Below are 27,864 nucleotides of genomic sequence, written 5' to 3' on the forward strand. Positions count from 1 at the left end.
CTGCATTCCCTCCAGGTTGTTAAGGACATAACTAGGGTTGGAAAATCGACTGTTCTGCCTTTAAAGGCTGCATTGTGTCCCCCTGCAGGACATGAGCATTACAATAGACAAGTCTGATTCTGTGAGTGATTTCAGATGAAGTAACAGTCTGTGTCTCTGAATGAAGGTCATTGTGAGGATGAAGAGCAGAACCGAGCAGAGCACTCGACAGACATTTGCTAGCTATATTCGTTTTTGGGAAGTGTTGCCATGGAAACGGTATGAATTGGTATCACAGAATTAAGTTTCTGTTTTTTTTTTCTCCTCAACCAAGCCCGAGATGATCCGATGCACCGTGAGATTGAAATCTTAATCACAACTGATCCTTTCATCACGGCTGAACGAGGCAGCGCTGACTCAGCACTCTACAAGGTCATCAGAACCCAAGCGTGCTGCTTCTCACAAAAGCTCCCTGGCCGGCTCGATCACTTTTATGAGGTTTATTCCAGTACCACGACTTGTTCTCAGGAAGCAGCGCCATCTTTTGGCCGGGAACTGATTTACCTGCGGGGCAATTTGGTGGACGATGACCAAAGACCAGGAAGTCCTGAGAGGCCACGTATTATAATATTTGTTTTTTCTTTTCTAACAGTTTTTTTTTTTTGTCCTCTCGGCTTAATTGTTTCTTGTGATTGCAACATAATTTTACAACATAAAAAAGATTAGAATGCATGGCCTCTTAGGACTTCCATAGATTGATGATCTAGACGAGTGGTTTTTTGTTTGCATTTATATTCCTTTCTTTACATTAATTCGTTATGAATATTTCAAACGTTTCTCCAACGGTGCAAAACGGCGTCAGAAGGTCTCTTAAAACATACTCCATTTAAAAAAAAAGTAATAAAAAAATAATTTGCTTGTCTAATCGAATTATCCCCGATCCCCAGAGCCACTGCCACTCCTCCATAAGATCACCGATGTTTGAGTGGGTGAAGGTGCCGCCAGACAGGTCGTCCGTACCCAGCTGCCCTCCCCCGAGCCCAGCGCCTGCAGGTCACGTTCAGGTTTGGTACCAGAAGAACCTATATCCATGGCCAGACCGATGTTATAGGATGCCTGCAAACAGGAATAATGTAATGGAGTTTATTCAAAAAATGTTTTTTTTTTTTTGTGGATGGAATAATGGAGTTCACACACTCATCTACCAATCCATCCAATCAGAAGTACATCGTATCTGCTGATCCATATATCTGTCCAATTTCCCATCTATACTTTTACATATCAAACTGGCCAACCATCCATCCATCCATTCACCTATGAGTCTGTACTCTGCCCAGCCACCGTTCACTCATTTATCCATCTATCCACCAACATCCATCTTCTACTCCATTTATCAATACATCAGCTTACTCATTCTTATTATGTCCATCTCTAATTTCCCATCCTTCCATCTTTTTTGTCAGTCTATCAGTCTACCTACCTACAGTACACATCTACCATCCATTCACCAGTCTATCCATTTATCCTTCCATCCATCAACTACTTATTTATCTCCCAAGCCCTCTCTGGACCTGTATATCCATCTATCCACCCACTTATTAGTCAAATAGTTCTTGCACTCGTATCAATCCATATCTTTTCGGAATTGACTCATTTTTCCTACTATCAGTTTTCTCCTAAACTAATGATGTGAGAAATGTTTAAGAAGAATCAGGAATACTGTTGTTTTATGGCCAGAGGTTTCCAGAAAACTAATGTCATTAAAATAATAATAATAATATAAAAAAATTACTATGGGGAATATATTGCAGAGGGGGAAAAATTATTGGGAAATGATTATATGGAAATATTATATACATTTTTATAGGAGAAATTATTGTTAAAGTGGACATATTATAAGGAAATGTTATAATAGAGAAATTGTTACAGGAAACTAGTATAAGAAATATATTACAGGGAAATTGTTATAGAGGAAATATATAAATAATATTTATAGGGAAATGTTATATTGGAAATATTATAGAGAAAATATTATCGAATTATCTTAATTATAGAAGGAATATTTGAGAAATATTATAGGAAAATTATTCTTAGAAAAAAATGATATGGAAATTTTTATAATTAAAGAACCCTGAAGCTCCTTCACGTTGTCTCCATCGCCGCCATCTTGGATTTCCACTAACCGGTTTTGCATAGCAAGACCTCCTACGTCATAAAGGAAACGCCCCTTTAAAATAGTCTTTATTAATACGTTAATTTCTTTTAAATATTAAAATTACATTAGTTCCCCAAATCCCCAGATTGTTTATTTGTTTACTTTTATTTACTTTTATTGAGCGTTCTGTAGGCTCTGAGACACGCCCACCACCACCACCACGCCTCCTAAACCCAGCTAATCAGATACTGCTATTTATACTAATAAAAATAAAATTACACTATTGAAATATATTTTTATATTCATTTTTTAGTAGTGTTCGTGTTAATAGTTTGAAAATTGTCGTCGCGTGTTGGCGCCACCTCGTGGCCGACATATAACACTGCACGAATTTATCATAGGACAAACACATGGTGATGATAAATAACAAAAATATATTGTTTTATTTATGTAACATAATGTAGCAAAAAAACGCTCCAATAAAATAAATAAAGTACAAAAAGGGCATTTGAAAGTGGGATGAATTTGAAAGAAAGAAAGAAAGAAAGGAAGGGAGGAAGGAAGGAAGGAAGAAGGGAAGGAAGGCTAAATAAAAGAAAGAAAGATAGAAATACTAAATGGAAGGAAGGAAGGAAGGAAGGAAGGAAGGAAAAGATTAAATGAACGGAAGGAAAGAATGAAATAAAGAAAAGCTAAATGAAATAAAGAATAGAAAGGCTAAATAAAATAAAGAATAGAGAAGAAGGAAGGAAGGAAAGTCATGACTTGTCTCACTTTAGTATTTTTTCTAAATTTTTTACCAAAATCCCATTTTTTTGGACAAGAAAAAGGACCTACAATATGAGGGACACCAACAATAAAATTAAATCCCAATTCAGATCACATGACTACATTCGATAATCGTTCTTTCTAAAACTGACAAACAAATGACCAGACATATTAAACCAGGCATCCTGCAGCATCACACGTATTTTCTCTATTGTGTGCGTATGAAAGATCAGTGGATGAACGAGTGTCGGTGAATGAACGAGTGTGAGACGGAACACAGATGACCAGTGTTATTGGGAAACCCAGTGGATATTCGGTTGAGTGTGTTAACGGAGTAACAGTGACATTGCGAGATTAGACATTAGAAGACTCTTGATTTTTCCTTTCCGATTTCATTTCACTCCCAAGACATAAATAAACGCACCCTCCGGGGTTTCTCATGTATCTCCCACACCATCCTAATAACTTCTCGTCTAACCTTATTAGAGCCCTTGCCCTGCTATTAGACACCGTTCTCCGTTTGGACCCTGATCCTTACACCATCTCAAATGTTCTTTTTTTTTTCTTCTTCTTGCTGTCTCACGGCACCTGATCGTTCAGCAGCATGACGAAGGAGAACGTTTCCATTCATGCACTCTCTTCAAAGATACCACAAAGGAACCGAGAATAGGTTACGGACCTGATAAGTCTAAAAACAAGCCCCTTGACGTCCTCGCTCATAAGAAGCAAGTGTAACGGAACGCCGCATCGGGACAAGAGCTGGGTTTTTTTTTTCAACAGTCGAAGAGTAACCCGAGTCTGTAACACGAGTTAGAGCTTGCTCTTGTTCCATGCAATGTTCTCAGGTGAGCGTGTTCTTATAGTTTTTTTTTTTTGTCTGTGGTCAAATCTTGTCCTGCGTTTCACTTGGATAACTCGAGATGATGACGGGTTTCCTTACAGATTCCTTTGTTCTTAAAAAGGATCCCACGTTGGTGAGGAGTATCTGAGGACGTTTTAGGAGTTTGGACTCACCAGCGTTTTTATTATTTTCCTAAATGAAGGCATGGCCCGTTTGCCAGTCTGGGGGGGACACTGGCGGGTCAAACGGAGGCCTCCTGCCATGGTGCCCCCAACTGCCTGGATCACACACATCGCAGGTAAGTCTAGAGGGAATAATCTCGATCACATTCGAGGAGCTTGTCGTTGTCGTTGCCCTCTCACGGCATTTATTTATTTAATTATTACAGTCACAAACTTTCATCTATCGATTCATGTTCCCTCTTTTTCTTTTCGTGTCGCTGAGGAGGACTTTCTCTGTAATGCATTTGAGAAGTATTTTTGGTGCTTTTGCCAATGTTTTCTTCTGCTACCGGATACCGCAGACGCTGTATTGTTTTCGTTATCGATTTTTTCAATCTTCAAGCACCATTACTCCTGCTTAAATGTCACTATATAACAAAACGGATCATACTGACCCGTTTTGTTATATAGTCACAAACTTTATTCTATTGATTAAAGTCTCCATAGCAATGGAGGCATGTCCATGAACACAAATCAATAGATTATTGGACTATGTTGTGTTTATGTTTAGGGTACTGTATGTTTCACACTCGAGGTACCATAGGTTTAAAGCTTAGGGTTCTTCAAGCTAGGTACTGTATGAGTTTGCTTGGGGTTCTGTAAGTTCCAATCTAAGAATATTGTGTGTTCCAAGACTGGTGTACCTTCACTCCAAGTTAAGGGTACCCTAAGGTACTCTTACTCTTTAGAGTTTTGTATTGTTTAAAGACTATAATCACACTCTTGATGTCACCCAAATGAGGATGGGTTCCACTTTTGAGTCTGGTTCCTCTCAAGATTTTTTCCTCATAACATCTAAGGCAGTTTTTCCTGGTCACAGTCGCCATGGCTGTTCATCAGGGATAAATACACATCGTTCACCTTAACTGTTAAATTCTGTAAAACTGCTTTGAGACAATGTTTGTTGTGAAAAGTGCTGTTGAAATAAACTTGACTTGACTTAAGGTCCAATCTCAGGGTACTGTATATTCCAATCTCATGGTGTAATAAGCTTTAGGATACTGTAATCTTTGAAATCAGCGTGTGCTCCAGGATAAAAGTGCTATAAGCACAAAGTTCAGGTTAGTGTTTGCTTCAAGCTTCTCATGGTATCTTTGTATTATATCCTCTGAAATATGGGTCCTGTATGTTCCAACCTCATAAGAGGGTTCTGTTTGTTTCATACTCAGTACTGCTTGATGTTTCCTCAAAACCTGATTGTGAAATGATTAATTGAATGCCAAGTATCAGGGCTGTGGGAAATCTCCAATCAACTCGGCCAGACTGCACATGCCTACTGTTTTCATGTGGTGTTCAAGAAATGGGTGAAATGATGGCAAAATGGTATTTCTGAGGTAAATGGTGGGGGGGAAAAAAAGGTTTCTTAACCCATGCACTCGTATTTTTTTTTTTTCCTCGTTTGAGGGTCAATTACTTCAGGTAACCTAAACTTTGTTTTCTTAAAAAGTGTATAACCTGAAGAGAAAAATAAATAAATAATAATAAACAAATAATAATAATATTAGTGCACTTATTGCGATATAAATGACAAAAACAGCACATAATTATATGTGGGTGCAGATAAATAATAAATGACCGAACGAAATGACTTCTATTTATTTGAAAACAGGTATATTTCTGTATATTTTAGTATTTAGCAGTATATTTTGCTTTTTCTTATTTATTTTTTTTATATTTCATTAGATTTTGATATATTTTATATATTTCTGTATATTTTAATGTACTGACCAGGTTAAATGAGCTTTAGCTTAAATCTTTGGGTTTATCATTTTGTATATTGAAGTATATTTAAATATTTTTTGGTATATTTTCATATATTTCAGTATGTACTGGTATATTTTGGAATCTTTCTGTTTATTTGAGTATATTTTGCCTATATTTCGCTTTATTCGAGTATATTTCTGTATATTTCATATCTATTTTTGTATATTTCGGTATATTGGCCATGTTAAAGTATCTTTAGCTTCAGTCTTTAGCTTTTTCCCCTCAGGTGAATCCTCTTTCTATTTTTTGTTTATGTTGCTGTTTTTAATTTCCCGCGCTGAGTCTCGAACGCTGATTGGTCGGTCAGAGCGCGATCCTCCCACGCTGCTGCGCGTGACCCGGAAGTAAAACACGGGAACACGCAGTTGCCATGACGACGGCGTTGTCGCGTGTGCATGCGTGTTAAGTATATGCGTTGGGTGCCGAGTGCAGCAAGATTCCGCGACGTTCTTTAGGAAAACAAAAAAACTTTATTTGATATAGTTTTTTTTATTTTTTATGTAAACGCATATTTATTTTCAGGAAATACCAGTTTTTAAAAAAAATATATATATTTTTTACATTATTACAATAATACTTTAATTTCCAATGGCTGATGGCGATAGAGGCGTTTTCGGAATCGCGGAGATGATTAAAGGTAGTTTTTCTTTTCATGTATATTTTTTATTTTCAAAAAATGTACGAAATAATGCTTTGTGTTCATTATTTTAAAAAATAATACGGTAACGCGCGTGACGTAACGTGCCTATCTGCGTCATGAGTGAAGGGGTCCAAGCACTTAAGGCTGTTTGTTTGTTTGTTGTGTTTTTTACAGACCGCTTGTACTTTGCGACTCTCAGAGGGAAACCAAAAAGTACGGCGAACGCACATTACTTCTGCACGGACGACGAGTTTGTCTACGAAAAGTGAGTTTCTGGCTCACACTCGATCGTGTCCCACTAACACCGTCACAAGCTGGTACTGAAAGCCATCTGTACCGTAAGATGTCACTCAAGGATGCCATGCCTCCGTCCTTCCTTTATGGTCCTCTGAAATCTATTAAGCGTATTGTACATCTCAGTGTTGGCCCCTTCATTCAACCCCCCCCAGGCCTTCGGTGGTGTCCTGCCTGAATCAGTCCATCACATAACACCATCATGGAGATGCCTTGGCTGTAGAAACCGTCAGCATTATAGAGAAACGCAGTAGATGCATCACAGCCAGGAATCTCCTACAGCGAGAATGAATGTCATTAATAAAGCAATGAACACAATTCAACACATCTCCTTTCACTGGAGCCACAACTGCACCTCCCACATACATCATCGCTAGCATTTTTGGTGCATTGCAGTTTTCCTGGGTATTTGGAATGAAGGCAAATTGGGTTTGAAACGCTATGAAATGAAGAAAATAGACTATTGGAAATCATTAAATGAATATTCATAGACAAATAAAGATTTAAGCCCTGACTGCCCATCATTGGTACATGGACAATGACAAATGGCTGTAGCTTTTATCCGTTTAGAGTTACGCATATGAAGTGTTGCGAAAATGCCCAGCTTGTCGCCAAGGAAACAAAGCTGTCCATCTTAAAACTTTTCTTGTTGCAGTTTGACCTCGGATGGGTATTGACACTGGAGGCTCATTTCATGAATGCTAATCGACCTTTTTTTTTCTGTTTCAGCTTCTACGCAGACTTCGGTCCTGTCAACTTGGCCATGCTGTATCGCTACTGCTGCAAACTGAACAAAAAGCTCAAGGTAAAATGAGATGCTACAGCATAACGTCAGTCCAGTTCTGGTGAATGGAAACGTGTCCAGAACCGCAGAACCTCAGATATGAACTGAACCATTTGAAAACTTACTTGATTGCTTGTATCCTCAATTGCAAGGCACTTTGGTCTGCATTTAAATGGATGCGAGTCCTCATTAATCTCATCAGTCATGATTACTTGGCCCGGCTTCACCGGACCTTTCATTTTAGACATCATGTCAGTGCTGATGCAGATCAAGTCTGATCTATTTGTGTCCATTTTTCTATATTTATAGGTTTTGGCTTTTTAGACAGTATAATTTAAAGACAGTACACTAATTTATTATTTACCATCCTGGTGTTTCCTCCCCGAATTTGGCTCCGCCTATGGAGTGTATCTGTGTAGACATTATGGGCGGAATTGTTATGGGCCAATTTTTTAAACATAACTAGCAAATATTGCAAAAAAGAATTTCCAAAGTGTAGCTAGCCAATGAATCGATCGAGCTAATTTATTAAATTGCCAGATCTTGAAAAAATGATTGAGATTTGACATAAAGAGATTTTGGCGTTTGAGATTTGGAGGTCCAAATACTCTTGAAAACTGTGCTTGGATTGCAATTGGTACATTTTAATTAAGAATGTGGTTTTGTCGAGCCAGTAATCATTAGCTAACAACTGTTTCATACTTTGTATACATTTTGTACAGTGTACTGTAAATTGTGTAAAGATTGTCCAAAATTTCCAATTAAAAAGCTTCTTATTCATAGGAGTACTTTCTCATTTGTTAAAATATAAAACTCTTTTCATTTCCTTTATTCAGACCTGAAAAACTCTCACTTGGTCAGAGGGTGTCGCTTGATCTTCTATAGTAGCGAACAGATGTTTCTGCACTGTATGGACACTTGAGCATAACATTGGTGTGGGGTTTTTTTTGGACATTCCATTCCACATTTAGTTCCACATTTTGCTGTTCTAATGACCTTCACTCTTCTGGGAAGATGTTCCACTAGATTTTGTGGAGATTTGTAACATTTTATTCAGCAACAACGCCGTTATAAGTTGTAGGTGAAGCGGCCTGGAGTGCAGTCAGCATTTAAGTTCATCCCAAAGCTGTTCAGGAGAGTTGAGGTCTGACCTTTATGGTTCAAGTGAAGTGAATATTTAAAGCTAAAGCATCTAAAGACAGCCGATATAATTGTTGCCTCCAACATTGTGGTAACCATTTGGGGGGAAAAACATCCGGGTGAAGAGGTCAAGTGTCCCAGTACGTTTGTCCATATAGTGTATAACTATATAACATTGTGTTCTCCGTTCTTTGTGTATAACTTTGTGTTCTCCGTGTCTCTCCAGTCGTTCACCCTTTCCCGGAAGCGCATCATTCATTACACCAGCTACGACCAGCAGAAGAGAGCCAACGCCGCCTTCCTGATCGGCGCCTATACTGTGGGTGCAGCTCAACAGAGTCTCCTGTTTTTAATCAAACAATTTTACACACAAATGTACATTTCAGGACAAATCTTTATCTTTATTGTTCACTTCAGGTCATATACCTAAAGAGAACGCCAGAGGAAGTCTTCCACGCCCTGATATCTGGGACTAACGTGTCCTACCTGCCCTTTAGGTAAGACCTCAGGTTTGCAGTTTCGACAAGTTTAAGCACACCAGCCTCACGTCACTTATATATAATATATACACGTCTCTGTGTTTCTTTCAGAGACGCTGGCTTCGGGAACTGCACCTATAACCTGACCATCTTAGACTGTTTACAAGGAATCCGTAAGGTAAGTGTGCAAGGGAAGGCATTTCAACTATTTGTGTACTTCGTGACGCTTCACATGCTGAGGATTAATCCTTTAGTCCAATTACCTGGCCTTTGAAGATGTTGGTAGGAAGTGAGCTGGAGATGATCCAGGACAGATGGTTCACATAACCCATTTGCTACAAAGCACTTTTAAGGACGGTAATTAGAAGTTAGCGTTCCATAATCATACAGGGTGGTTAAAGTTTCGAGACTAGACGTTATTGATCTACGTTTACACACCATCGCCTTCAAACTAGTCCCCTTTGCACAGCGATACAAACCTCCCAGCGTTCCTGACACTTCTGGAATGTGCCCTGTAAGTTTTTTAAGCATGTTAAGCCATCCAAATTTTTGGGGGTTGGTTCCAAAGATGGGAAACTGATTTATTTAGCATTTATGGAAATGGTTTTCTTGGGTGCCTTCTGGGTTTTGTTACAAGAAATATAAGATGTTTCTTCCTGTTATTGAGGCCAAACACTTTTTAGGGCTCCAGCCTTGAGCGCCAATAGTATGTGAGACGTAGAAGGGACAAAATGAAACAGAAATACTGGGTTTGTTGATGGAGATTTTTGTTTATAACAGTCCACCGTTTCCTTAAGAACTTTATTAATTATTGACATCTCCTCCTAAGGCCCTGCAGCACGGGTTTTTCGATTTTGAGACATTTGACGTCGGGGAGTACGAGCACTATGAGGTGAGGTCTTTATATATTGATAATATATAGATATACAGGGCTAAACATGCTTTGGGTAGACCACTACCTTTTGAACAGAGCTGTGCTATGATTGTTGTAAATGATTGTTGCTTGAAGGAGTGTTTAGTGATCAAAGATTGTTCTCCTTGAAGCGTGTAGAAAATGGTTACTTGAACTGGGTTGTGCCTGGAAAGCTGCTAGCCTTCAGTGGGCCTCATCCTAAGAACAAATTCGAGAACGGTAAGTGAGAACATCAGGGCGTGTATGGAATTAGGTCTGAATCGAGGCAAATTGTAGGTTTATCATCTCTGTGTGCTTGATCATTCCCAGGAGTCTCTCTCCATGCCCCGGAGGTGTTCTTCCCCTACTTCCACCAGCACAATGTCAGTGACGTGGTCCGGCTTAACAGGAAGATGTACGAGGAGTCACGCTTTACAGACGCCGGCTTCGCGCATCACGACCTGTTCTTCGTGGATGGTGGCACGCCGAGTGACATCATTGTCCGACGCTTCCTGCACATCTGCGAGACGTCCGAGGGTGCCGTTGCAGTCCATTGCAAAGGTCAGAGGGGAGTGATGGGAGAACAAGTTACCTTTTATAGGGGTTTGGTGAAAGCCAACTTGTTGCAGCATTTCCATATGTCAAACGTATGTGATGTCGAACGTCTCTGTGGAAGATTTGCCCGGGTTCACTGAGAATTTCACGTTTGCTTTTTGTTCTAATTGGCTGTCCGTGGTAACGCACATTGACAGTATAGCTCAAAGTGTTCAATGCAAGTCATCTTTGATTCTGGGTGTTTTTGGTATTCTTATATTTGAACCCAACGTTTTTCTCATTGTATATGTGCAGCCGGTTTGGGCAGGACAGGTACCCTGATCGGCTGCTACCTCATGAAGCATTACCGCTTCACGGCTGCAGAGGCCATCGCCTGGATCCGCATCTGCAGGCCCGGCTCGGTCATCGGCCCCCAGCAAAACTTTTTGGAAGAGTGAGTGGACCTGTTATTAAGCAAATCAGGATTTATTTCAGCACAAAAGTAGAATATAGCGTGAGAATGTGGTTATGTATGAAATCTGGGTTTTACTTGTAGACGTCGACGCTCACGGTCCAGCAAACTTTTTCGGATTGAAATTCTTGACACAAAGGATAAAAACACGTTTGCTTCTATATACAGAAAACAGCACAGCATGTGGATGGACGGCGATTTGTACCGCTCCAAGCTGCCGAGGCCGAGGCAGTACCCTGAGAGAGACCTTGTTCACCTCATTTCCAGCATAGATGACCTTTCGCTTAGCAGCACCAGCTTGAACACCCAAAGCGTCAACGAGGTTCCTACAGGATGTTTGACAAACGATTGTCGTTTTTGAGACGCTGCAGTAATTTTTAACCCTTTTTCTTTTACCCTTACAGAATGACCACATGGAGAATAATATTGGCTTAACTCAGGGGGACAGACTGCGAGCCCTGAAGTGTCGACGTCCTCTCAGGTCTCTGTCCGCTCGCAGGTATAAGCAATGAATCCACTCCTTGTGTACTTGTTTTGTATTGTGCTACTCATTGACTTTGCTGTTTTTGTGATTTCAACAGGTTTCGTCCATTACCTGGTGCCATTTCACCCTCAAAGTCTTCCAAAGCTCCTCCCAGTTTTCCCGGCGGCCATGTAACGAGGAGACTTGCTCAGAGTCCGCCGTCTGCCCGCAAAATGAAAAGGTGATTATCCCATTTGCAGAAAAACCATTTCAAACGTCCTGGACAAATGCACACTTGCTAAGCTAAGCATCCTTCTTGCAGCTTGAAACCCGGCTTGGCCCGGTCTCTCGGCAACCTGTACAGCATGGACGACTACGTAGACGAGGAAGATGACGACCGGTGTGCACCCTCCTACCCTTCGCCTCCTCCTGCACCATTCCCTCCATCTTCACTCCTCCCCACCGGCCCACCTCCACCCCGATTCGGGTTTGCATACCCTGTCCCAAGTTTCCAACAGGAAGTTAACAACAACCTGAACAACCCTCCTGCTTCAACGCACAGACCCGGGATGAGAGGAGCATTCAGGTCAAACCCCAGAGGTCCCGTTCCAGGCGTGCTCATGGGCCGCCATCTTAGTCGCTCAATTCCCGTGAGTGGATTCTCCGTCTCCTTCTCGAAACCTTTTCCGGCTCTCTCCTACTTACTTTTCCTCCTCCCTTTCACCAGTTTTCCTACTTCCGTCTCCTGGTTCAACCTAAAAACTTCCTCGCTGATGCTCCCTCTTCTATCCTGTCTCAGTCTTCTCACAGACGTTGCTTCTGTTCACTTCAAAACACTCCTCTTTCTCACCCTGTCCATATCGGATACATCTTTTGAGCCGTTTTTTTTTTTTTTTTTAACCTGCAAATCAAGCTTTCTTCCTGCCACCATCTGTGTTTGATCTCTGTCTTTTCTTTCCCCCTCACAGTCCCTTCAGTCCGAGTTTAAGTACTAACGACACACAGCTGCAATGACTCGTCGCCCGGAGAAGAAAAATCCCTTCACCCAGCTACTGAACATGTCAGACAGGGGAAGCAAAAACGGCAAAAATAAATAGAATAAATCACGGGTTCACTTCAGAAAGCTCATGACGTTCTCCAAGTTCTTTTTTTTTTTTTTTTAATGTATAACACTGGACGATTTCTCAAGGGGTCCTGTTTTTCCTGACGGAAGGCTCTGGAGTTTTATTCATACAAACCTTTGTTTCTCAGGGCAGAATAAAATGTGTGCGGCGTAGGCCATGTTCACACTTATACGTTTTCATTTGAACGCGTTCCGTCCACACTGAGGTGCTGCCATGGGTCAATCATGTGACGCTCTTGAGGTCGCAGATTTGTTTAGTGTTTTGGCATCTTGCCACCTTTGGGTTTTCCACCATGAGAAAGTCTTTAGGACAGGTTTCAAGGGGTTTTATTTCCTGTTCACTTCAAGAGATTATTATATAATGGAGTAAGTAATGGAAATGTAGGCAGGTTTCAGAAAGAACTTCAGCTTTCTGCTTGAAAATAAGGTTAAGGCTGAATACAACTCCAATAAGCCGTCAGGATTTTGTGTGTGTTTGTGTATGTGGGTGTGTGTGTGTGTATGTCGTACGCCCACATGAAAAAAACGACTCACATTTTGTTACAATACCACAGATGGTTCGATTTGTATAACAATTTTTGGTCAGAAAGTTGGTCAACCCTTGAAATTAAACGAAACATGACGGACCAATCGGTGTGTCAGAACAGCAGTACTACTGTAACAGTCAAACCAGGCCGTGCAATTCTTTTATTTCAACACACAACAAATTTGCACAAAAAACCCACGATTCTTAGAACAGTTCACACGCAATCACATGAACTACACTTATTGGGGAACTTATCCAGAAGTATTGGCGCCCCTGGATTGAGGTGTTCTGAATTCAAGTAGCCAATATTTCAGAAGGCGACCAGAAATCTGGGTTAGGTTTACAGGGATATGTCTTTTTCATAATGGATCTTTGGGATCTCTTGAGGTCTTAATCCCAGCACAAAAACTGCCCATGGTTCATGTTTAGAAAGTGTCGATCGAAAAGATTCACAACGAAATAAAAATCTATTTCAAATGTAGTATATAAAATATGGTATTTTGTAAGGAATTTGAATTCAATGCCGAAATAAATATCGAATATCGGTGGTTATTATTTTTTAGTCATTTATTTGTTTATTTTTCTATAATGGCAGCAGCCAAAATAGGGATTGTGAATAGGGCTGCCGTCCTTCTGTTTGCACTGTCGCAAATAACCGCAACTTACGACACCCCAGGCTGCACACGCGCATGTGTCTTATCTCCTCGCGCTGAAGTCTTCTATCTGCAGGAAGCCGCTTTCTGTTTTCATCCAATGCAGCAGTTTCCAGACGTTGAGCTTTCCAACAGATTAAAAATCCCAATCCTGGGTTTAGGTGAGTATTTATACTTATTGTTTACTGGGAGATAAGAATTGTGGAGTGTTTTGTGTGCGCAGGAACCGAAAGCGGGTTGCGCGTGCATACAGTGTTTTACGGTAAAGGCAGCTGCAGAAGGGAGAAAAAAAATGAAGGAAAAATAAACAATTTCATTAGAGAGACGAGTGTTTTCCGTTCTTTCAGCTCCTGATTAGGGTCTAAAAAAAGGTTTTACATAACAATATAGTTTATAGTGCGTTTTCAGTTTCAATTTTAGAGGGAAGAAAAACGTTTTAAGAGACCAAACAATCACCTGTTCAATGGCCATTTGTGTAATTTTCTTTCATTTGAAAAAATAAATAAATACATAAATACAAAGATCAAATAAAAAAAGTTGAGATCAAAGTTGTGACACTGGAAACTCCTGATGAAGATCCCACATTATAGACACCCACCTACATGGAGCTCTGGGTTCTTATGCATTTTGAAAAAAGTATGAAGAAATATGGAATATGATTTGAGTTATTTCCAGGTCTGCATTTGAATTAGTGTGTGTTTGGGGGGGGGGGGGGGCACTGAGTATTGAAAAATATTTTTTATATTTAAAGTTTTTATAATTTTGCCCTATTCAATTGTATAAAAAAACGAAACAAAAAAATCCGAATCAGGATACATAAAAAAAAGGCATTCACACTGCATTGTGAAAACAGTATTTTCAAATTGATCCACTTTTTAAAAAAGCTACGCTTTCTCTGACTGAATACGTCAAAAGCCCCAAAACAGAGTTTGAAATATACGTTTTCAAACAAACAAACAGAATTAGGTCATGTCCACACGAAGACGTTTTTGAAAACGAATCATTTCTTTTCTCCGTTTTGGTTTTCCGTTCACACTGAGACGACTTATTCAGCGTAGCTTTTTTTGTGGAAAACGCCCTCTAGTGGGGATTGATTTGAAAATGTATCCAGATTAGTGTGTAGCCTTAACGAGAGCATGGCCAAAAGGTGTTTTTTTGCGGAGTTATGAATTATGTGATTGGTTGTTTGATAGTGCGACGGTTGAACACATGGAAATCGTTGAAGATTGTACCCTAACGCATGTTATAGTTGGAATTTAAAATAATTATTTCAGATGTTATATGGTTGGAAAAAAAAGGTTGCATATTTAAGTCTGGAGTCTGGAAATGTATGGAATTTTGAAGTGGGAATATGTGCAGGAACCCTGGGATCTCCTGTTATCAAGCCTGATATCGCATATTGTGAACAGGAACATCGCATTACGGCGGCTACTCGCACGACGCCGTAGTCTACGCGCTCCAGCAGTGCGGCGTCCGCCACATAGACACAGCGAAACGATACGGCTGCGAAGAAGCCTTGTCCAAGTCTATCTCCGAGAGCGGAGTCCCACGTGACCAGCTGTGGATCACCACCAAGCTGTGGCCTGGGGATTATGGGTATCGGAGTGCCAAGGAGGCCTGCCGGGCGTCGTGCCAAAGACTCGGAGTGGAATATTTAGGTAAGAATGTATTATTGCTCTGCTTGTTTGAGATGGTGGTGGTGTAACCGATTTGATTTATAGATCTGTATCTGATGCACTGGCCCGATTGTGGAGTTCCGGGCCGCTCCAACCGGGACGTCCGAGCTGAGACGTGGAGAGCACTGGAGGAGATGTACGATGAAGGTGAAACTCTTGCTATAGGTCTAGTCGGGGTAAGTATCAGGGCTTGATTTTTTTCCTTTCGGTTACAGGGTTGTGTCGTGCCATCGGGGTGAGCAACTTCCTGATCCCACATCTTGAGGAACTCAAAGAGGATGGGGGTGTGGTACCTCACGTTAACCAGGTATGGGCTGAAAGGATTCTGTAATGCTCAACAGAACGATCGGATCAACGAATGTTTGGTCTTACAGGTGGAGTTCCATCCGTTCCAGCAGCCGTGGCCGTTGGTGGAGTTTTGCCGCCGCGAGGGCGTAGCGTTTGAAGGTTACTGCCCTCTGGCTAAAGGCCAAGCTCTCGATCATCCGCTTATTGTGGCGCTGGCACACAAGTACGGACGCAGTGCTTCACAGATCTGCATTCGCTGGAGCATTCAGGTACAAACGCTGGTTTATATACACATTTTCAATCACACACCCACATCCGTAGATCTGTCAGCAAATACGTTTCTTTGTTTTGGCAGAATCGCATCATCACCATCCCAAAGTCTACCAAGCCGGAGAGGATTCGTGAAAACTGTCAAGTAGGTCTGCAATTATGAAGTATTTAATGATGGTCTGTTTGTGGAAACCTCATCAAGACTCCATGTTCTATATATTAGGGAAGGAACCGTTTGGTTCTCGCCCTGTTCCATGCAATAGAAATTGGTTGCACCTGGCCAGAAGTCATCGTCTGTGTATTCCTTCATTGACTTCCCATAAGCCACTTTTCCCCAAAGGATTTACTCAGGATTAAAAGCATTTTGTAACAATTTAATGTTTGTTTAGCTAGCCAACTATATTTCTATATAATTGGTATTGGAACTGCAGATTGTCTCACACTGCTTCTGCATGCACAGGTGCTTGGGTTCCAGCTGGAAGACTCTGACATGGCTGCCATGTGCACTCTGCATGACGGGAGGCACATGAGCTGGGACCCAACCCACGTGGTGTGAGCATGCTGGTGTGTGTATTCAATCTGCATTCATCTGTCGTTTTGAGAGTTGAGGGAGCGAGTCGACGAGAAATGAAGCGCTGTTTTCTCTCGTGTGTTTTGCAGGTGTTCGGGTTCACGCTGGCTGACGGGGACATGGAGCGCGTCGGGCGGTTACACACGGATAAAAAGCTCATTCGTCTCGGCTACCCGCTCTGGAACGGATAACGGGCTCGGAATCGTGTCAACGGTTTTTGAACACTACTTCACTTTATAAAATCTCCACATGTTCATCGATCTGATTGAGACAAATCATAGCTTGGTAACTGGCAGGTTGAGAAGATCTAGAGAACGAGTTGTTTGGGTCATCCATTTGGGAAAAGCCCATGCTGGGATTTCCACCCAGCAACACTTTGAGGAACCACCCGTGTGATTACTTCTGTGTAAATGTAACCAATGTATTTCCTTCAACATTTGATTATGGAAGCAAAATTTTCTAATGATGAAATAAATCGCAGACTCGTGTCAATATGGTTTAATCCGTCCTCTCGTTTATAATCGCTCGCTGTCATACACAAGTTTTTTTTTTTTTTTTTAAATAATCACATGGTTTTTTTCTCCCCACGTCCTCCTCCCTCCAAACGTCCAGTTTCACGTCTCAAAGCATAAAAAAAAGAGCAGATTGTATTATACAAAAAAATGCAAACCAATTTTCACACAGTGAATTCGTTTTACAAAGTCATAAAATGGCGTAATAATGGCTACATCCACATCGGAGTAAGATGGTTCTAAACATTCCTTAATGGAGTATAATCTAAAGTTTATATATCGATATATATAAAAACCTGTCCTTGTTTGAAATCAAGCCTGTACCTTTTTTTTTTTTTCTTTTTTTCAAATTAATTTAATTTTTCCTTTGTTTTTAAACAAGACGATCAGAAGCAATCATAAAAAAAAAAAAAGGCGCTACGACTTTTTTAAGGAATAAAAAAAAAAGAAGGAAACTCCGTAGACACATCGGTAACAGTGTTAAGGTTTGAGACGGCGAAAGAGAAGAAGAAGAAAAAAGTGTTAATTCACTTTTTGTGGCTTAAACGAGTGCTACAAGTCCGCTGAAAACGGACACGATCGAGAAATGAACATCACCCGTTAGGAACAGGCTCGTGAAGAGAGCCGTGCTCTCCGGGGGGAAAAGCAGGGAAAAATAAATCATGCACAAAACTTTTATATAAAGGGAGTCTCGTGCCACTGCGTTTGAGTGGACGGACACGGACATGATGTCGTCTGTAAAAACGTAAAAATAAAAAAAGAAACCCACCACGATCAACTCAACCTACAAAAAAAAAAAAAAAAAAAGAGAGAAAAATCCTCAAACCAATTTACTGATTTATCCTAAATACGTGCGGCACAAAATTCGCCCACCATCAGAATAAAAAAACGGCCTCCGGGGTTTTCCGTCGCACACGTGTGGGAAAACAATTCAAAATCTTTTTTCGGTGAAAAGGTTTAACCCGACGTTCCACAAATTTTGATACGTTCCCATGCAGCCGCTAGGAAAACTCTCTTGCTTGTACGTGAGCTTTAACGGGTTTGCAAATAGCCGCAGAGGGACCAGGATCGACCGGAGAACAGGCCTGTTTATCCCTTTTGGAGCTTGTTCACTCAAACTACAAAACTCTGGTGAAAAAACGCGAATTACAGAAAAAAAACTTCTCGAATCATCGCTTCGCTCTGATCGGCGCGCTAAGATTTTCTCGTGATCAACGTTGGCACCTTTGAGAAGTTAAAGTGTATTGAAAATAGTGTAATTTGGAAAATACCAAAAAATTAAAAAAAAAACCCCGAAGGTCATATAATGCATCGAGCGACTGACGTCTGGAAGCAAGCCGGGGATTTTTGCTCAGCAAGATTTTAACTTGTCAAAAAGCTACGAATAATCGCAAGTCGACTCGTCTAGTGCGAGAAATACACGCTACTCGATTATAAGGGGAAAAAAAAAGCTACTCTTCTCGAGCAATAAAGAATAATAAATAAAAAAAATAAACACACACAACCATGACTAGAAATCATTCAACAGTAAATCACGACGCCTAGAGCACGACGATATAAACCGAGACGAAAAGGTTACACGTTAAGAGGTTGCACCCAAAATTGGAGCTTTAATATCATAGTCGGTCTCAAGAGACTAGAACGAAATGTGAAGAATGTCATCACTATAGGAAGACTTCGGAGCTTGTCCATGTCGTGAGCAAGTTTCTGGGGCAAAGTCCTGTTCGGCTGAATGTCGTTATGTGCAAAAAAAAAAAAAAGAAAAGCATACAGCGAGGTGATGCGCTCGAGCGAAGAGTTCGGTTACACACGTGATCGCTTTTTTCAAACGTCGCCATTTCAGAAACGTTTTGGCTTTACGGTTTCCTCGTGCCTGTGCAGCGGCCGACCTGAATACGCGAACGTGACCGGAAAACCCATGTAAGCAACTTCACAGAAGTCAGGGAGAACTGACGGGGAACAAAACGTTGACGTGAACGAAGGCCGTGATCCACGTGACTTACCCCACAAAACCCACCCCTTTCCACGTGTGACCCTTGCTTCGCCAAGAAACGGTGGTGCTGCCCCCATCTGGTGAACACGAGGATCAAAAAATGATGTTCTTCCTTAAATAAGAATAATAATAAAAAAAAAAGAAAAAGTACATGCGCGTATAGAAAAAGGTGGAAGAAAGTGCTTTTTTTTTGTTTGTTTAGGTTTTTTTATAGACATTTGCACACGTTCTATAAAACAGAACGTTCCGGACGTAGAAATTGTGAACAGTTCTATAGCCAAAACCATAAATTAAATGAAATCGTACGATTGATTCCGTTTATCTCGAACCCTCGTGTTCGCCGGACGACGCGGCACCGGTCCGTTTCTTTCGTTTTTTTCATTTTTTCTTTGTCCAATCGATTCACCTCAGTGTTTGTGACACACGGTGCCGGGAAAGCTGCAGTGAAACGCCATACAAAATGGACTGATAATAAGCTTTTCCGTGCTATGTTTTTCCTAGACGCCCGGTCCGTCTCCCCATATTCAGGCCTGCACAGGTTTATTATTATCATCATCATCAGGCGAAGTCGGAACGCTTTTCTTTTCCTACGCTGCATTTTTATCACCTTGATTTAAAATCGGAAATGCTGAGTAGGGAATAATAAAAGGACTACAGGATAATAATCAGATGCCCTGGTTTCCAGGTGATGAGAAGTCATTCAGAAGAAGAAGAGAGAAAAGAAAAGAAAAAAAAAACCTTATTCACAGAACAAAAAGGAAAACGAGATTCGTAATCACGGCAGATACTGCTCATTTCTTTTTCTAAAATAAAACAAGTGTTCTTGTGCATGCATGTAACAGCATGCAGGTGTGTGTGTGTGTGTCTGACCCTTATATTATATTGGTGCATTTCTCTTCAATGACCAAACCTTGACTAGGGCTGTGTGTGTGTGTGTGTGTGTGTGTGTGTGTGTGTGTGTGTGCACGGTTACGGCCGCTCTTAAGAATGAACGACACCGTTCTTTTGGAGCTCTAATCCGCTTCCCGCTTGGTCTCCGGAGCAGAGTGTGAGCGAAGACGTCTTACTGGACAGAGACAGCATGGCTCCCGGGACGCTGTTGGCCGGCGCCATGCTGCTTACGCCGTTCGACACGTCGCTACAAGAAACAAAGACATGGCGTGTTACAGGATGTTTTGTAGGTCTCGTGTTAGAATTGTGAACGTATGCTGGGGGTCTTAACATTGTCTATATATTTCGGGTGTTTAGGAGATCATTTATACAACTGAGCAGTTGAGGGTTAAGGGCCTTGCTCAAGGGCCCAGCTTGGTTTGCTGGTGCTGGAACTTGAACTCATTGCAACTATTAGTTAACTAATAGTCTTCTGACTTAGGAGTTTGAACTCATGACCTTTTGACCCGAAGTCCAGCCACTGGATTACCACTTCCCACCTGTGTGTTACTCACCCCAGTGCTAAGGAGAGCTCCTCCAGCTGTGCTTTATGATCACTCTGGCCGTTTTCAGTGGCTTTTAGTTTGTACTGGACTTCCTGTGTCACCTGGTTCTCCTGCAGCGTAAAGCGAAAAGGGTATTTTCTTTACATCTTAGTCAAACACACACACACACACACACACACACACACTGTGTACTATGTATAACAAATATAAAAAGATATGCAGACCCCTGTTAAAATAGAGAAAACTTATAGCCTGGCTGTTTCCTGTAAAATCTTTAATGTATTTCATAATTCATTGTTACTGTAATTGATAATTACTTAAGTGTAATTTATTTTTGGAATGTAAATATTAATTTGAAGCAGAAAGCAAAACATTTGATGTACATTTTACATATTCTTATGATATCACCCCCATTTTCCCCCCAAAGACAAAAGGCAGGAAATGACTTTGAATGTTCCTGTACAAATAAACAGACTCACCAGAGCGATTTCACGCGTCCTCTTTCCGATTTCCCTCTCGACGTGGTGAAGCTCGAGGCTTAGCTGCTCGCTGGATACCACGCCCCCTACAGGCCATTTAGCGGCTGGAGGTTGAGAGTTCAGAGCGCTGGCTTCGCGCTGCAGCAGCATGGAGTTACTCGCAGCCTGCATACACAAAAGAGACAGCCGGTCTGAGTAAAGACGTCTACGTGAACCAGGTGTGCTGAGGTTGCTGAGGCAGTTACCTCCATGCTGCGGATCTGGGTCTGCTGACTGATCTGCTGGTTGACTTGCTGGAGCTCAATCTTCAGCTGTTCTCGATCAGAGGTGGACACGGGCAGCCTGGAGGAGATCAGATACAATGCTGAACATTAGTACAACGTAGGTTACGTGATTACAGGCTGGAGTCACATACATACCGTTCACTGAAGTGGGTTGAAGAGGGGATGCTCTGGTGCTGAGGGTACGACACACTGCCCCATCCGCCACCGTGGTTTCCATAGGAGTAGTCGGCTATGAAGGTGTGATCACTGGTTATATACAAGTTACAACCGAGTATCCCAGTGTTTGGTGTTAGCTGAACCTACCTGCCAGGGTGATGTGTTTGGATCCAGAAGCTTGTGAGGACGCAATGGCCTGCACAGGACCCGTGGTCTGGAAGCCCGTCTTTGACGTGCGGGAAATGGCACCGAACGGCGACACAGTGGGCAGAGGGCCAAACGGGATGATAGGATCGTCGTCTTTGGCGTCCGCCGACCGCCGCTGTCCGTCCAGAGGTGGCTCTCTCAGACCTTTCCCCTCCATGCTCTGTGGGAAAGAACGAAAGATTAAAATAGGATGAAGGAGGTTCTTGAGCCAAGGCTAAATCTTTAATGCAGGAGACGACGTACCATAATTTCCACCGTGCTTACGCCATCTTTCGGTTTGGGATCTTTGGAGCCGATGTATGAGCCGATAGTGTCACATGACCACGGCGAGTACTGACCCGCGTAGTCGGGTTCGCGGGATGCAAACGCTTTGGAGCTGTCCTCAATGTACTGCAAGATGAAAAAAAATATTTAAACAAAGCATGGGATGATGCTGAAAACAATCAAATCCACAAAATGTACCTCTTGAGGGTATTCGTTAGGGAAGGTGTGAGCGGGCAAAGTCGGAGAGGCAGCGAACGGTGGAGGAGAAATGACTTTCCTTTCCTCGAGCTGGTTAAGAAGCTCCTTACGCCTGCGATGCAGATAGTCCAAGCTCGGCTGGGAGCGACTGTACGGATCCTACAGGGGACAAAGAGGGTGCACTTTTATATTCGAGACAGAGCATAAGAGTTTATTAATGTTAATATAAAAGTTTACTCACCCTGATATGGGCCCTGATTTGCCCAGGATGTGGTGCAGGGGGGTAGTAGCCCTCTGGAGGATACCTCTCTCGGGATGCCGGAGCAGGGTGGTAGAGAGAGGCGGGTGCTCCTGGAGTGGGTGGCACATCCAAGGGCACGGGGCTCATGCGCACCAGCTCGTCTCGGGGTGGACCAAAGGATTGAGGGGGTGGTGGCGGAGGCGGGGTCGCGTACGGGCCTTGCCGGCGAGCATCGTAGTGAGAGGGGGGCGGGTACGGGTGGGCATTGACGCCTGAGAAGGGCGGGCCCGAGTGGTGAGGAGGCGGGTACTGACGATCGGGACCATAAGCAGAGTAAGGGTCTTGGTATGGGGCATCGGCCGAGGGTAGAGGGTTACGGATGTAGCGGGGTGGCACATACTGCTGGTAGGGGTATGGGGCACCTGCGAGAAAGAAATATAAGAATTTACATCATGCATCAGAATACAGTGAAGAATAATCATGTTGGGATTTCGTAGATTTCAGCAACTTTTTTTTTACTCACCAGTAGAGTAATGGGCGTCATACTGCGCTCCCGATGGCGCTCGGGCCTCGGGGTAGAAGAGCTCAGGTTGCTGTTGTGTGTAGAGTTGAGGAGCACCACGGGGCATGCCAGGAATCTGCTTGGGCATGGGCAGGTGCTCGGCTCTCTGGTGGGCAACTGCATGAGGAGGCAGGGGCAGGCCGGTTTTATCCAAGCTGCAAAAAGAGTGTATTAAAGATGAACAAATGTGGTCAAATGTAAGTTTATATCCAATTTATTTATTATTAAAAATACCCAACATTTATTCAATTATCAGCAATATTCAATAAAATCCTGGTTTTAGGGTTAAAAATTATTCCACATAATCTCAACAGAGCACAAACAATCAGGAAATGAAACTTAGTAATACAGATTGCGTTCATGTGTGTTAATTAGTGAGAGTTTATGATAGTCGTACGAGTCAGGTGGAGATCCAGGAGCGCTCAGGCTGTCCATTTTGGCCTTGCGCATGAGCTCGTACGGCGACTGGTCGTGCCCGCGGGCTAGAAGCTGAGGCGCCGGGGTTGGACACTGCGGCACGATACCGTTTGTAAGAGGCGAAGGTTTCCGGGTCAAGCCCTCGAGAGGAACGTCTTCATCGGGCAGCAGAGAGGGACCGCACGGAAGTCTCGAAACCAGACGCTTGTTCATCTTACGGTACCTGAAAATGCGAAAAAAGATACATTAATCCTGTTCGTTTGTTTTTTCCCCCCAATAAACAGCATCTGGTGGAGAAATAAAGAAGAACCACCAAAACCAAAGGCAAAGAATCACAGTTAACTGTGGAAGATACTGACTTCTCCAACTCTTCCTGCGAGTGGGCGAAGGTGCAGCTGGCACCCCGGGGGCAGCCCCCTTTCTGCTTCATGTCACGGCACATGTAGGTTTTGTACTTGCTGTGCTGCGGCGGCTGCTGCTGCTCCGTGCCTTTTTTGCTGTGGTTCTGGATGAAGTCCACCAGGCCATGCACCACCGTCTTCACCGCTACCAGGCCCTTCTCCAGCTGCTCCCATGTTGGAGGGGGAGCATCTGAGAACAGAAAACAGCAAAAGAGCCCCGTATTACATTTACATTTAATGCAAATTTTAGAGCAATTTACAGTAATCTCAGTTATACAGCAGAGCAACTAAGGGTTAAGGGCCTTGTTTAGGGGCCCAGTTGTGGCAGTTTGGAGAATCTGGAATTTGAACTAATTTAAAAAGTTCAACATCTTATCCACTGAGCAACCACTTCCCTGTCATCCACATAGTACATGCTACAGTATACCTTTCAGCATATACCTGGACTAGGGTCGATGTTGGCCAGCAGCTCTAGGTGAGGTCTGAGCCTGTTCAGGTTGGCAGGATCACCGGTCCTCTGTAGGGCTATCGTCAGCTCCTGCACGCTCTGTGCAAATGACGCAGGCGTCTGCAACTGTGAACAGAGCAGGAAATCAGTAAGGGGTGTGACTGCGCATGATGACACAATATAAGTAATTCAAATTGATATAAAACCTTATCAATAATGGACTGCATGTGGGACTTGTGCGACTGGTCCCCGTAGAGCAGAGAGGACCACTGGTCAGGGGCGATGCGCAGACCTCCCTCCATGGCTATCTGGACGATCTGAGAGTCGTGCTCCCGCCGCAGAGCCTCGTACGTTCTGAACTCCTCTTTCAGCTGCATCAGGGACGAGTCCTCGTCTCTCTTGGTCACCTTTTTAACGGTAAACCAGAGAAACGATGAGGATTTATAGGGTACAGTATAACCCTATAATTACAGTGTTATACAGTATTTGCATTATTCAAATGAACTAACATGAGGAGGACGTGTCTCCACGTCGACGTGTACTCACTTTGAAGCAGGAGGCACGGTAAAGCAGCTGGACCACATGTCCGATACTGGTTTTGGAAGCCTGTGGGAATCTGGGCTCCAGGCGCTGCACTACAAACAGAACCAGCACCTTCCTGGACAGAGCGGATCCGTCCTCCAGAGCCAGCAGGACCAGCTTTAAGGCCTCCTCCTGCATGGCTAGGGATTAACACCAACATGTCAGCAAAAAAAAAAAGAAAAAAAGTCAAGACACAAAAGTTCTTTAGTACAGTTGTAGATTTACCTGGCCCTAGAAACTGGCAGCCCCTGGCACGGACGGCAGCCCACAGGTTCGAGGAGAGCTGCTGGGGGTTTTGGTGCTGCAGGATGAGCTCTGTGACGGTGCGCTCGCCCAGCGACCGGGCGGCACGCATGGCACGTACACGCCCCTCTTCCTCCACCAGCTGGCAGTGCACCAGGGTCACCAGCTTCCTCTGCATGGGTCTGCTGAGCATGCTCTGTGCCGCATTACTCAACCCCATGCCTAAAAACAGAGAAAGAAAATCCGCATTGAAATAAAAAAAAAAAAAAAAGTAAACTTAAAAGCACTCTTTTTTTTTTTACCTCTTGCATTGCTGAGAGGTTTGAGGTAGAGGGCGAGCTCCTCCACACACTGCCGCGCCTCATCATAATGCTTGGTGTCTTCCGGGCTGGTGATCAGCGCCACAGGCTGCGGCTTGGGCACCTAAAAAATATGGCGTTAACCATATACTACCCGTAATAATAGTATATAATATAAAATGACAACACAAACAATACATACACAAACGTTGACTTCCAATAATTTATATATATGACCAGATGAGTAGCTTCACATGACTCCCATTAAAATTGTAATCGTGATTTGGATGATTTCGAGATTTTAGCCTCTGATCAATTGCATTGTGTAGCGTCTATGGGAGACACGTGACTAAAGAACGAACGGCTCGGACCGGAGGACTCGCGAGATGAACTCCATGTTGTATATAACCTACTGCGATTTTGCAAATCGCTCTTTAAGACTCGCCACATTGAAGACTCGTTCACGAATGGACCGTCGCAATACGACAGCTCTAAAGTCTGTCTCTTGCTCCGACGAGTTTCCACGTCTTCATGACTGATCCAAATGGGAAACGTCATGGAACGTAATTCCGAGCCTTTTTTTTTTTTTTTTAAACTGTTCAAATATGGCGTAAAAGAAAAACTAAATAATCCGCAAAATTGGTTATTTTTGAACCGGAACGACGACTTCATTAAAAAAAAAATCTCCCAAATTGATCGACATGAAGAAACTTCTGACAATGTAAAAATCTTAGACTATTGGAATGGATTCCTGACGTTTGCCTGTAAAACCGTCGGTAAGAAAACTCAAGAAATTAACCGTAGGAGGACTAATAAATTCTTGTACGAGGTCACATGACCACGCTTCGGTCTCGAACGTGAGAAACAGGGTCGGCTTTGTGAGGTCCGGGGGTCTGACCTGCGCCCCGACTAGCTGCAGGAGCGCCGAGTTGACAGGCAGCTGCTCGATGTCGGTGTTGATGGCCGTCTGGTCGAAGGGGCAGGCTTTGCGGTGCAGCTTGTTCAGGCACATCTTGCAGACGGTGTGGCCGCAGCCGAGGCTGATGGGCCTCCGCGCCGTCTCCTCGAACGTCTGCGTGCAGATGGGACACAGCAGGAACTCGGTCCATTGCGGCGCTTGGACGGGCATCGTCGCCGCCACGCTCTACATGTACGAGCCGAGCCCAGGCCGCGTCCGTGTCATGAAAACTACGACAAACAGTGGGGGGGGTTTAACGGGGAGTCCACCGGAAATCACAAGGGGGTCGCCGAGATCGCCGTCTGCGCGTCCTGCCGCCTCATCACACCGAGCTGGACCTGAAACCTGCAAAGATATAGATAAACAATATTTCACTTCAAAAGCATATATTTGCACATATATGAAATGTGTCTCTTGCTAAATCACCTGTCAATCAAATTTTCAGCTAAGAAATACAATATGGATTTGTAGCCTTATTTTTTACCTCATAAAGTCGCAAAAGGACGCGTTATAACCGAAATATTCCCCCAAAATATTAAAATTATTGAGCTTCTTCACAGCTGCTTAGCAACTCAGACAGGCTAAGCAGCTTTTGCTAACTGTAGCATTGTTTCCTTGTAGTTTTGGACGCTAGCTTATGATTAGCATTCGGTTTTTATTGCAATTTGAATTCGACCAAAAGCGTGACATGGCCAATAAATAATCGTATTTTATTAGAATGCATTATTATGAATTGTAGACCAACCAAAACTCAGTGAAGAAGCAGAAGAACTGAGTGAGCAGCCTCGAGCTAGCTAGCTGACTAGCTGGAGAAATTTAGCATGATAGGCACTTATGTAATAAGAGGGGTTTTGGGAAGGAATAGCAAAAATGAAAACCTGTAAAATATAAATATATACAAATGAATAAAATACATTGGGATTCAAGGGTTTTAGTGAAAAAGGTGTGAAATATTTCTTGGTCCATTTTTTTTTTTATTATGTGAAAGAGTTTTTTTTTTGAAGGGGGGGGTGTTAGCTTAGCTACAGACAGCCTGCAAAAACAAAGCAAACTTCAGGATAATATTATATAAAACATTGAGTATTAAATCATTAAAACGAACCTGCGTCAAAATCGAAAGAAAAAATAAAAGAAGGGAGAAAAAAACGTGCAAAAGCGGAGGAAACCCCAGTGCGCTCGGGGCCGCGTCCCAAACAGCGCCCCGTTCGGAAAGTGAGTTCACTCGAAAGAATGCACGAGCGAGATAGTGTTCACTATCTAGGGAGTTCCTCTATCTAGGGAGCATGCGTGTATTTAGGATCGCGCCTCAGGACCCCGATGCTATCGCAAGTTGAGCGAAATCCGCCGGTCCACACCCAACATATAGATACACGGAGGAAAAAATATATATATAAACATGAAGAAAAAAAAGTTTAAAGATTTAAAAAATAAATAAATAAAAACGCGACTTACTCACGACTCATGAGTCCGGACGCATTCATCTTGTCTTTATTACAAAACGGTGCTTTACTCCGTGGGTCGCCATGTCGACCGAGTGCGCGTGCATGAGTGCGCGTGCGTGTGTGGAGCCGAACAGGTCGCCGAAGTTAGTCAAGAGTTCCTTTTGCGCATGCGCACACCATTGATAAACGGCATCTGCTGGTCTATTCTG

General features: G+C 42.8%; 3 protein-coding genes across 8 annotated transcripts; 2 read left to right on the forward strand and 1 right to left on the reverse strand.

Moving 5' to 3' along the window:
* Window positions 1-3,888: 3,888 nt before the first annotated feature.
* On the forward strand, window positions 3,889-12,554 carry cdc14aa (cell division cycle 14Aa). 3 transcript variants are annotated; one of them, XM_046851170.1, is made up of 15 exons: window positions 3,889-4,041; window positions 6,543-6,633; window positions 7,392-7,467; window positions 8,813-8,905; window positions 9,004-9,083; window positions 9,177-9,243; window positions 9,895-9,957; window positions 10,110-10,197; window positions 10,288-10,518; window positions 10,807-10,945; window positions 11,132-11,285; window positions 11,368-11,462; window positions 11,545-11,667; window positions 11,749-12,076; window positions 12,395-12,554. In XM_046851170.1, the coding sequence occupies exons 1-15, from the start codon at window positions 3,948-3,950 to the stop codon at window positions 12,419-12,421; spliced, it is 1,749 nt and encodes a 582-aa protein (XP_046707126.1). In that variant the 5' UTR covers window positions 3,889-3,947; the 3' UTR covers window positions 12,422-12,554. The 3 variants fall into 3 exon arrangements, with proteins under 3 accessions (XP_046707126.1, XP_046707127.1, XP_046707128.1); XM_046851171.1 differs by having other exon boundaries at window positions 3,890-4,041; window positions 11,368-11,444; XM_046851172.1 differs by lacking the exon at window positions 3,889-4,041 and adding an exon at window positions 6,130-6,365.
* Window positions 12,555-13,648: 1,094 nt separating this feature from the next.
* Window positions 13,649-17,025, forward strand: zgc:110366 (uncharacterized protein LOC550476 homolog). 2 transcript variants are annotated; one of them, XM_046851174.1, is made up of 8 exons: window positions 13,649-13,889; window positions 15,138-15,386; window positions 15,450-15,551; window positions 15,620-15,711; window positions 15,779-15,961; window positions 16,048-16,107; window positions 16,423-16,526; window positions 16,623-17,025. In XM_046851174.1, the coding sequence occupies exons 1-7, from the start codon at window positions 13,664-13,666 to the stop codon at window positions 16,516-16,518; spliced, it is 1,008 nt and encodes a 335-aa protein (XP_046707130.1). In that variant the 5' UTR covers window positions 13,649-13,663; the 3' UTR covers window positions 16,519-16,526; window positions 16,623-17,025. The 2 variants fall into 2 exon arrangements, with proteins under 2 accessions (XP_046707130.1, XP_046707129.1); XM_046851173.1 differs by lacking the exon at window positions 16,423-16,526.
* Window positions 17,017-27,787, reverse strand: rc3h1b (ring finger and CCCH-type domains 1b). Of its 3 annotated transcripts, none has more exons than XM_046851167.1 (19): window positions 27,666-27,787; window positions 26,154-26,558; window positions 25,259-25,379; window positions 24,939-25,178; window positions 24,678-24,853; window positions 24,338-24,538; window positions 24,125-24,257; window positions 23,642-23,873; window positions 23,263-23,505; window positions 22,827-23,020; window positions 22,304-22,725; window positions 22,063-22,221; window positions 21,844-21,990; window positions 21,541-21,760; window positions 21,373-21,466; window positions 21,199-21,295; window positions 20,954-21,118; window positions 20,484-20,584; window positions 17,017-20,176 (listed from the first exon to the last, which is right to left on the reverse strand). In XM_046851167.1, the coding sequence occupies exons 2-19, from the start codon at window positions 26,382-26,384 to the stop codon at window positions 20,020-20,022; spliced, it is 3,333 nt and encodes a 1,110-aa protein (XP_046707123.1). In that variant the 5' UTR covers window positions 26,385-26,558; window positions 27,666-27,787; the 3' UTR covers window positions 17,017-20,019. The 3 variants fall into 3 exon arrangements, with proteins under 3 accessions (XP_046707123.1, XP_046707122.1, XP_046707125.1); XM_046851166.1 differs by having other exon boundaries at window positions 27,670-27,781; XM_046851169.1 differs by lacking the exon at window positions 27,666-27,787 and adding an exon at window positions 27,316-27,444.
* Between the last annotated feature and the right edge of the window lie 77 nt (window positions 27,788-27,864).

Source organism: Silurus meridionalis, chromosome 6 (genome assembly GCF_014805685.1).
Source record: "Silurus meridionalis isolate SWU-2019-XX chromosome 6, ASM1480568v1, whole genome shotgun sequence".
Classification (NCBI taxonomy): Eukaryota; Metazoa; Chordata; class Actinopteri; order Siluriformes; family Siluridae; genus Silurus; species Silurus meridionalis.